The sequence below is a fragment of the Lampetra fluviatilis genome, unplaced genomic scaffold (genome assembly GCF_964198595.1).
Source record: "Lampetra fluviatilis unplaced genomic scaffold, kcLamFluv1.1 SCAFFOLD_308, whole genome shotgun sequence".
Lineage (NCBI taxonomy): Eukaryota > Metazoa > Chordata > Hyperoartia > Petromyzontiformes > Petromyzontidae > Lampetra > Lampetra fluviatilis.
In genome coordinates, this window is record NW_027621550.1 from 97501 (window position 1) to 107709 (window position 10209).

The following is a 10209-nucleotide window of genomic DNA, read 5'->3' on the forward strand; positions in this document are numbered from 1 at the left end:
GGTGGTGATGGGGGTGATGGTGATGATGGTGGTGATGGTGATGATGGTGCTGATGGTGATGATGGTGGTGATGGTGGTGATGGTGGTGATGGTGGTGGTGGTGGTGGTGATGGTGATGGTGATGGTGGTGATGGTGGTGATGGTGGTGGTGATGGTGGTGATGATGATGATGGTGGTGATGGTGGTGATGATGATGATGATGGTGGTGATGATGATGATGGTGGTGATGGTGGTGATGGTGGTGATGGTGGTGATGGTGGTGATGGTGGTGATGGTGATGGTGGTGGTGGTGATGGTGGTGATGGTGGTGATGGTGGTGATGGTGGTGATGGCGGTGATGGCGATGGTGGTGATGGTGGTGATGGTGGTGATGGTGGTGATGGTGGTGATGGTGGTGGTGGTGGTGATGGTGGTGATGGTGGTGATGGTGATGTAGGTGCAGAGTGACTTTGTAGCTGCTGCCACGCGTGGAGCGGTGATGGTGGTGGATGGTGATGTGATGGCCATCAACCCGGGGGAGCACCCCCGCTCACACATGTTCATCTGGAACAACATCTTCTTCAGGTGCTAACATCACCAACATCACCACCATCATCATCATTACCATCAACATCATCAACATCATCATCACCACCATCATCAACATCATCATCACCACTATCATCACCACCACCATCAACATCAGCATCATCACAACCATCATCACCACTATCATCACCACCACCATCAACATCACCATCATCACAACCATCATCACCAATATCATCACCACCACCATCAACATCACCATCATCACAACCATCATCACCACTATCATCACCACCACCATCAACATCACCATCATCACAACCATCACCATCATTATCATCATGATCATGATGATCATCATCATCATTACCATCACCACCATCATCATCATCACCATCACCATCACCATCATCACCATCACCACCATCACAACCACCATCATCACCACCATCACCATCATCACCATCATCACCATCACAACCACCATCATCACCACCATCACCATCATTATCATCATGATCATGATGATCACCACCATCACCACCATCACCACCATCATCATCATCACCATCACCATCATCACCATCACCACCATCACAACCACCATCATCACCACCATCACCATCACCATCATCACCATCATCACCATCACAACCACCATCATCACCACCATCACCATCATCACCATCATCACCATCACAACCACCATCATCATCACCATCACCAACATCACCATCATCACCACCATCACCATCATCACCATCATCACCATCACAACCACCATCATCACCATCATCACCACCATCACCAACATCACCATCATCACCATCGACACCATCATCACTGCAACACTCTCTCCACCCCCCTCCCCCACCCCCCCCCTCCCCCTCCCACACCCCCCCCCCCACTCCCCCTTTCCCCCACTCACCCCCCTCCCCCCCCCACCCCCCCCCCCTCCCCCACCCCCCCCCCCTCCCCCACCCCCCACCCCCCCCCCTCCCCCACCCCCCCCCCTTCCCCCTCCCCCACCCCACCCCCCTTCCCCCTCCCCCCACCACCCCCCCCTCCCCCCCCCCAGCCTGGGCCACGACGTGCAGGGCCACTACTCCGCTGTGGGCGGCGACGCCGCCGCCCACGCGGCCCCCACCCTCGACCTCCGGGGGGTGCGAGCCCTGGGGGCCGCCCTCGACTCCTCCCCCTCCACACTTAGCCCCGCCCACAACTCCTCAAGCCACGCCCACAGCTCCTCAAGCCCCACCCACGACTCAAGCCCGCCCACATCCTCCCAAGCCCCGCCCACGTCTCCTCAAGCCCCGCCCACCCGGTGGGCCTACAGGGAGGGCCTTTCCTGCCTGCGACGGCGGTGGTGGACTACCGAGGGCACCGCGTCACCGCACAGAGTCTGGTGCCGGGCCTCCTGGAGGGCGACGGGGCACACGGCGTCGCCTACGGGTCCGTCGACTTCGGGGCCACCCGTGGTGGGGGCTGCGGGGGGTGGGGGGGGAGGGGCTGGGGGGGGTGGGGGGGCTGGAGGGGGAGGGGCTGGAGGGGGAGGGGGCACAGGAAGAGTTCGTGAGGTTGCTGGAAGGGCCTGCGAATGCGTTGAAGGTGAGTGGGGGGGTGAGTGAGTGGGTGAGTGAGTGGGTGGGTGAGTGGGTGGGTGAGTGGGTGAGTGGGTGGGTGGGTGAGTGGGTGGGTGAGTGGGTGAGTGGGGTGGGTGGGTGAGTGGGTGGGTGAGTGGGTGAGTGGGTGGGTGGGTGAGTGAGTGGGTGGGTGGGTGAGTGGGTGGGTGGGGTGAGTGAGTGGGTGGGTGGGTGACGGGGTGGGTGGGTGAGTGGGTGAGTGGGTGGGTGAGTGGGGTGAGTGGGTGGGTGAGTGGGTGAGTGGGTGGGTGGGTGAGTGGGTGGGTGAGTGGGTGAGTGGGTGGGTGAGTGGGTGAGTGGGTGGGTGGGTGAGTGGGTGGGTGAGTGGGTGAGGGGTGGGTGGGTGAGTGGGTGGGTGAGTGGGTGAGTGGGTGGGTGGGTGAGTGAGTGGGTGGGTGGGTGAGTGAGTGGGTGAGTGGGTGGGTGGGTGGGTGGGTGAGTGAGTGGGTGAGTGGGTGGGTGAGTGAGTGGGTGGGGTGGGTGAGTGAGTGGTTGAGTGGGTGGTTGAGTGAGTGGGTGGGTGGGTGGGTGAGTGAGTGGGTGGGTGGGTGGGGGTGGGGGAGGGTGAGTGGGGGGGTGGGGTGGTGAGTGGTGGTGGGGGTGGGTGAGGGGGTGGGTGGGGTGGGTGGGTGTGAGTGGGTGAGTGGGTGGGGGTGGAGTGGGTGAGTGGGTGGGTGGGGTGAGTGGGTGAGTGGTGTGGGTGGGTGGGTGGCTGAGTGTGTGGTGGGTGGGTGAGTGGGTGGTGAGTGGGGGTTGAGTGAGTGAGTGGGTGGGTGAGTGAGGTGAGTGGGTGGGGGTGGGTGGGTGGGTGGTGAGTGGTGGGTGGTGGGTGAGTGAGTGGGTGTGTGGAGTGAGTGAGGGGGTGGGTGGGTGGGGGTGGGTGGGTGGGTGGGTGGGTGGGTGGGTGGGTGGTGGGTGAGTGGGTGGGAGTGGGTGGGTGGGTGGTGGGTGAGTGGGTGGATGGGTGGGTGAGTGGGTGGGTGGGTGGGAGTGTGGTGGGTGAGTGGTGGGAGTGGGTGGGGTGAGTGGGTGAGTGGGTGAGTGAGTGAGTGAGTGGTTGAGTGAGTGAGTGGGTGGGTGAGTGGGGTGGTGGTGAGTGGGTGGGTGGGTGGGTGAGTGGGTGGGTGGGTGAGTGAGTGAAGTGGGTGGGTGAGTAAGTTAGTGGGTGGGTGGGAGGGTGAGTGAGTGAGTGAATGACTGAGTGAGTGGGTGGTGTGAGTGAGTGAGTGAATGACTGAGTGAGTGAGTGGGTGAGTAAGTGAGTGGGTGGGTGGGTGAGTGACTGAGTGAGTGAGTGAGTGGGGGGAGGGTGAGTAGGTGAGTGGGTGAGTGAGTGAGTCAGTGAGTGAGTGAATGACTGAGTGAGTGGGTGGGTGAGTGATTGGGTGAGTGGGTGGGTGGGTGAGTGAGTGGTTGAGTGGGTGGGTGGGTGAGTGAGTGAGTGAGTGGGTGAGTGGGTCAGTCAGTGAGTGAGTGAATGACTGAGTGAGTGGGTGGGTGAGTGATTGGGGGAGTGGGTGGGTGAGTGAGTGGTTGAGTGGGTGGGTGGTGTGAGTGAGTGGGTGGGTGAGTGGGTGAGTGAGTGAGTCAGTGAGTGAGTGAATGACTGAGTGAGTGGGTGGGTGAGTGATTGGGTGAGTGGGTGGGTGGGTGAGTGAGTGGTTGAGTGGGTGGGTGAGTGAGTGAGTGAGTGGGTGAGTGGGTGAGTGAGGGGGTGAGTGAGTGGGTGAGTGAATGAGTGGGTAAGTGAGTGGGTGGGTGAATGAGTGAGTGGGTGAGTGAATGGGTTAGTGTGTGTGTGTCACTGTGTGTTTGTGTGTCACTGTGTGTGTGTGTGTGTCACTGTGTGTGTGTGTCACTGTGTGTGTCACTGTGTGTGTGTGTCACTGTGTGTGTGTCACTGTGTGTGTCACTGTGTGTGTGTGTCACTGTGTGTGTGTCACTGTGTGTGTGTGTCACTGTGTGTGTGTGTCACTGTGTGTGTGTGTCACTGCGTGTGTGTGTCACTGTGTGTGTGTGTCACTGTGTGTGTGTGTCACTGTGTGTGTGTGTCACTGTGTGTGTGTGTCACTGTGTGTGTGTGTGTCACTGTGTGTGTCACAGGCTCTGCGTCACCGCGTTCTGGATGAGCGAGGGACCCCTGTGGAGGTCGCGACCTCTGTCGAGTTGAAGGGCATTGTGGGTAGCGACGGCCGCCACTACATCCTGGACCTGCTACGCTGTTTCCCATGTGACCTCAACTTCCTGCCCCCACCCCCCCCCTCACCCCCCAGCGGTGAGTGGGTGGGTGAGTGGGTGGGTGAGTGGGTGGGTGAGTGGGTGGGTGGGTGAGTGGGTGGGGTGGGTGAGTGGGTGGGTGGGTGAGTGGGTGGGTGGGTGGGTGAGTGGGTGGGTGGGTGGGTGGGTGAGTGGGTGGGTGGGTGAGTGGATGGGTGGGTGGGTGAGTGGGTGGTGGGTGGGTGAGTGGGTGGGTGAGTGGGTGGGTGGGTGGGTGAGTGGGTGGGTGGGTGAGTGGGTGGGTGGGTGGGTGAGTGGGTGGGGTGGGTGGGTGGGTGAGTGGGTGGGTGGGTGAGTGGATGGGTGGGTGGGTGAGTGGGTGGGTGGGTGGGTGGGTGGGTGAGTGGGTGGGTGAGTGGGTGGGTGGTGTGGGTGAGTGGGTGGGTGAGTGTGTGAGTGGGTGGGTGAGTGGGGTGAGTGGGTTAGTGGGTGGGTGGGTGAGTGGGTGGGTGAGTGGGTGGGTGGTGTGAGTGGGTGAGTGGGTTAGTGGGTGGGTGGGTGAGTGGGTGGGTGAGTGTGTGAGTGGGTGAGTGGTGGGTGGGTGGGTGAGTGGTGGTGAGTGGGTGGGTGGGTGGGTGAGTGTGTGAGTGGGTGGGTGAGTGGGTGAGTGGGTTAGTGGGGTGGGTGGGTGAGTGGGTGGGTGGGTGAGTGAGTGGGTGAGTGGGTGGGTGGGTGAGTCGGTGGGTGGGTGAGTGGGTGAGTGGGTGGGTAGGTGAGTGGATGGGTGGGTGGGTGGGTGAGTGGGTGGGTGGGTGGGTGAGTGGGTGGGTGGTGGGTGGGTGAGTGGGTGGGTGGGTGGGTGGGTGGGTGAGTGGGTGGGTGGGTGGGTGAGTGGGTGGGTGGGTGAGTGGGTGGGTGGGTGGTGGGTGGGTGGGTGAGTGGGTGGGTGGGTGATGGGTGGGTGGGTGAGTGGGTGGGTGAGTGGGTGAGTGGGTGGGTAGGTGAGTGATGGGTGGATGGTGGGTGAGTGGGTGGGTGGGTGGGTTGAGTGGGTGGGTGGGTGAGTGAGTGGGTGAGTGGGTGGGTGGGTGAGTCGGTGGGTGGGTGGTGGGTGGGTGAGTGGGGGTGGGTGGGTGTGGGAGAGGGTGGGGTGGGGGAGTGGGTGGGTGGGGTGAGTCGGTGGGTGGTGAGTGGGTGAGTGGGTGGGTGGGGTGGGTGTGTGGAGTGGGGTGGGTGAGTCGGTGGGTGGGTGAGTGGGTGAGTGGTGGGTGGGTGAGTGGATGGTGGGTGAGTGGGGGTGGGTGGGTGGGTGGTGTGGTTGGGTGGGTGGGGGTGAGTGGGGGTGGGTGGTGGGTGGGTGGGTGGGTGGGTGGTGGGTGGGTGGGGGGTGGGTGGGTGTGGGTGGGTGGGTGGGTGGGTGGGGGGTGGTGGGTGAGTGGGTGGGTGGGTGGGTGGGTGGGTGGGTGAGTGGGTGGGTGGGTGAGTGGGTGGGTGGGTGAGTGGGTGGGTGGGTGAGTGGGTGGGTGAGTGGGTGAGTGGGTGGGTAGGTGAGTGGGATGGGTGGATGGGTGGGTGAGTGGGTGGGTGGGTGGGTGAGTGGGTGGGTGGGTGAGTGAGTGGGTGAGTGGGTGGGTGGGTGAGTCGGTGGGTGGGTGAGTGGGTGAGTGGGTGAGTGGGTTAGTGGGTGGGTGGGTGAGTGAGTGGGTGAGTGGGTGGGTGGGTGAGTCGGTGGGTGGGTGAGGAGTGGGTGAGTGGGTGGGTAGGTGAGTGGATGGGTGGGTGGGTGGGTGGGTGAGTGGGTGGGTGGGTGAGTGAGTGGGTGAGTGGGTGGGTGGGTGGTGGGTGAGTGGGTGGGTGGGTGGTGGGTGGGTGAGTGGGTGGGTGGGTGGGTGAGTGGGTGGGTGGGTGAGTGAGTGGGTGGGTGGGTGAGTGGGTGGGTGGGTGAGTGGATGGGTGGGTGGGTGGGTGGGTGAGTGGGTGGGTGGGTGGGTTGGTGGGTGGGTGGGTGGATTGGTGGGTGGGTGGGTGGATTGGTGGGTGGGTGGGTGAGTGGGTGGGTGGTGGATTGGTGGGTGGGTGGGTGAGTGGGTGAGTGAGTGGGTGAGTGGGTGGGTAGGTGAGTGGATGGGTGGGTGGGTGGGTGGGTGGGTGGGGTGGTGGGTGGTGAGTGGGTGGGTGGTGAGTGAGTGAGTGGGTGAGTGGGTGGGTGGGTGGGTGAGTGAGTGGGTGGGTGGGTGGGTGGGTGAGTGGGTGGGTGGGTGAGTGAGTGGTGTGAGTGGGTGGGTGGGTGAGTGGATGGGTGGGTGGGTGGGTGAGTGGGTGGGTGGGTGGGTGGGTGGGTGGGTGGATTGGTGGGTGGGTGGGTGAGTGGGTGGGTGGGTGGATTGGTGGGTGGGTGGGTGGGTGAGTGGATGGGTGGGTGGGTGGGTGAGTGGGTGGGTGGGTGGGTGGGTTGGTGGGTGGGTGGGTTGGTGGGTGGGTGGGTTGGTTGGTGGGTGGGTTGGTGGGTGGGTGGGTGGGTGGATTGGTGGGTGGGTGGGTGAGTGGGTGAGTGGGTGGGTGAGTGGGTGAGTGGGTGAGTGAGTGGGTGAGTGAGTGGCTGGCGGTGTTGATGTTGTAGGTGATGATGTTGTTGATGTTGCAGGTGATGCAGGTGATGGTGTTGATGTTGTTGATGTTGTTGATGTTGTTGATGTTGATGTTGTTGTTGATGATGATGATGTTGTTGATGTTGTTGATGTTGTTGATGTTGTTGATGTTGATGATGATGATGTTGATGTTGTTGATGTTGTTGATGTTGTTGATGTTGCAGGTGATGGTGTTGATGGTGTTGATGTCGATGAGTCGATGTGGGAGCTCGCCCCGGCGTGTGTTCAGGCCGGCTTCCCACGGCGGCTGCCTCACCGCCTGTTCAGCCTGAGGCCTGAACTAGTAGAGGCCTTTGTAGAGAACAGGTGAGTCACCCACTTAGTCACCCACTTAGTCACCCACTCAGCCACTCACTCACTCACTCAGTCACTCACTCACTCACCCACTCACTCACTCAGCCACTCACTCACTCAGCGACTCACTCAGCCACTCACTCACTCAGCCACTCACTCAGTCACTCACTCACCCACTTACTCACTCACTCACTGCCTCATCGCCTGTTCAGCCTGAGGCCTGAACTAGTAGAGGCCTTTGTAGAGAACAGGTGAGTCACCCACTTAGTCACTCACTTAGTCACCCACTCAGCCACTCACTCAGCCACTCACTCAGTCACTCACTCAGCCACTCACCCACTCACTCAGCCACTCACTCACTCACTCACTGCCTCACCGCCTGTTCAGCCTGAGGCCTGAACTAGTAGAGGCCTTTGTAGAGAACAGGTGAGTCACCCACTTAGTCACTCACTTAGTCACCCACTCACTCACTCACTTAGTCACTTAGTAACTCACTCAGTCAGCACTCAGTCAGTCACTCAGCCACTCACTCACCCACTGCCTCACCGCCTGTTCAGCCTGAGGCCTGAACTAGTAGAGGCCTTCGTGGAGAACAGGTGAGTCACCCACTTAGTCACCCACTTAGTCACCCACTCAGTCAGTCACTCAGCCACTCACTCACTGCCTCACCGCCTGTTCAGCCTGAGGCCTGAACTAGTAGAGGCCTTTGTAGAGAACAGGTGAGTCACCCACTTAGTCACCCACTCAGTCAGTCACTCAGCCACTCACTCACTCACTGCCTCACCACCTGTTCAGCCTCAGGCCTGAACTAGTAGAGGCCTTTGTAGAGAACAGGTGAATCACCCACTTAGTCACTCACTTAGTCACCCACTCAGCCACTCAGTCACTCAGCCACCCACTCACTCAGTCAGTCACTCAGTCAGTCAGTCACTCACTCAATCACTCAGTCACTGACTCACTCACTCACTGCCTCACCGCCTGTTCAGCCTGAGGCCTGAACTAGTAGAGGCCTTTGTAGAGAACAGGTGAGTCACCCACTCACTCACTCACTCAGTCAGTCACTCAGCCACTCACTTAGTCACTCACTCAGCCACTCACTCAGCCACTCACTCAGTCACTCACTCACTCACTGCCTCACCGCCTGTTCAGCCTGAGGCCTGAACTAGTAGATGCCTTTGTAGAGAACAGGTGAGTCACTCACTTAGTCATTCACTCAGTCACCCACTCAGCCACTCACTCACCCACCCACCCACTCACACACTCAGTCACTCACTCACCTACTCACCCATCCACCCGCCCATCCACCCACTCACCCACTTACTCAGTCACTCAGTCACTCACTTACTTACTCACTCACCCACTCTCTCACTCACCCACTCACGCACCCACTCACTCACTCACTCACCCACTCACACACTCAGCCACTCACTCACTCACCCACTCACCCACTCAGCCACTCACTCACTCACTCAGTCACTCACTCACTCACTCACTCACCCACTCACTCACTCAGCCACTCACTCACTCAGCCACTCACTCAGCCACTCACTCACTCAGCCACTCACTCAGTCACTCACTCACCCACTTACTCACTCACTCACTGCCTCATCGCCTGTTCAGCCTGAGGCCTGAACTAGTAGAGGCCTTTGTAGAGAACAGGTGAGTCACCCACTTAGTCACTCACTTAGTCACCCACTCAGCCACTCACTCAGCCACTCACTCAGTCACTCACTCAGCCACTCACCCACTCACTCAGCCACTCACTCACTCACTCACTGCCTCACCGCCTGTTCAGCCTGAGGCCTGAACTAGTAGAGGCCTTTGTAGAGAACAGGTGAGTCACCCCACTTAGTCACTCACTTAGTCACCCACTCACTCACTCACTTAGTCACTTAGTAACTCACTCAGTCAGCCACTCACTCAGTCACTCAGCCACTCACTCACTCAGCCACTCACTCACTCACTCACTTAGTCAGTCACCCACTCACTCAGTCAGTCACTCAGCCACTCACTCACCCACTGCCTCACCGCCTGTTCAGCCTGAGGCCTGAACTAGTAGAGGCCTTCGTGGAGAACAGGTGAGTCACCCACTTAGTCACCCACTTAGTCACCCACTCAGTCAGTCACTCAGCCACTCACTCACTGCCTCACCGCCTGTTCAGCCTGAGGCCTGAACTAGTAGAGGCCTTTGTAGAGAACAGGTGAGTCACCCACTTAGTCACCCACTCAGTCAGTCACTCAGCCACTCACTCACTCACTGCCTCACCACCTGTTCAGCCTCAGGCCTGAACTAGTAGAGGCCTTTGTAGAGAACAGGTGAATCACCCACTTAGTCACTCACTTAGTCACCCACTCAGCCACTCAGTCACTCAGCCACCCACTCACTCAGTCAGTCACTCAGTCAGTCAGTCACTCACTCAATCACTCAGTCACTGACTCACTCACTCACTGCCTCACCGCCTGTTCAGCCTGAGGCCTGAACTAGTAGAGGCCTTTGTAGAGAACAGGTGAGTCACCCACTCACTCACTCACTCAGTCAGTCACTCAGCCACTCACTTAGTCACTCACTCAGCCACTCACTCAGCCACTCACTCAGTCACTCACTCACTCACTGCCTCACCGCCTGTTCAGCCTGAGGCCTGAACTAGTAGATGCCTTTGTAGAGAACAGGTGAGTCACTCACTTAGTCATTCACTCAGTCACCCACTCAGCCACTCACTCACCCACCCACCCACTCACACACTCAGTCACTCACTCACCTACTCACCCATCCACCCGCCCATCCACCCACTCACCCACTTACTCAGTCACTCAGTCACTCACTTACTTACTCACTCACCCACTCTCTCACTCACCCACTCACGCACCCACTCACTCAC

General features: G+C 59.7%; 1 protein-coding gene and 1 long non-coding RNA gene across 2 annotated transcripts in view; both read left to right on the plus strand.

The window, feature by feature from the left end:
* The window catches only part of LOC144955396 (clustered mitochondria protein homolog), a gene marked incomplete at its 3' end in the record, with an annotated part of 34692 nt that extends 32686 nt beyond the window's left edge, over nucleotides 1-2006 (plus strand). The window contains 2 exon segments of the mRNA XM_078885629.1: nucleotides 437-564; nucleotides 1607-2006. Of these exon segments, the coding sequence (XP_078741755.1) occupies nucleotides 437-564; nucleotides 1607-2006 (528 nt within the window).
* A 70-nt stretch (nucleotides 2007-2076) lies between these two features.
* Nucleotides 2077-7338, plus strand: LOC144955400 (uncharacterized). Its single transcript, XR_013641641.1, has 3 exons — nucleotides 2077-2136; nucleotides 4275-4446; nucleotides 7201-7338. It is a non-coding gene; the product is annotated as an uncharacterized LOC144955400 (long non-coding RNA).
* The last annotated feature ends 2871 nt before the right edge of the window (nucleotides 7339-10209 follow it).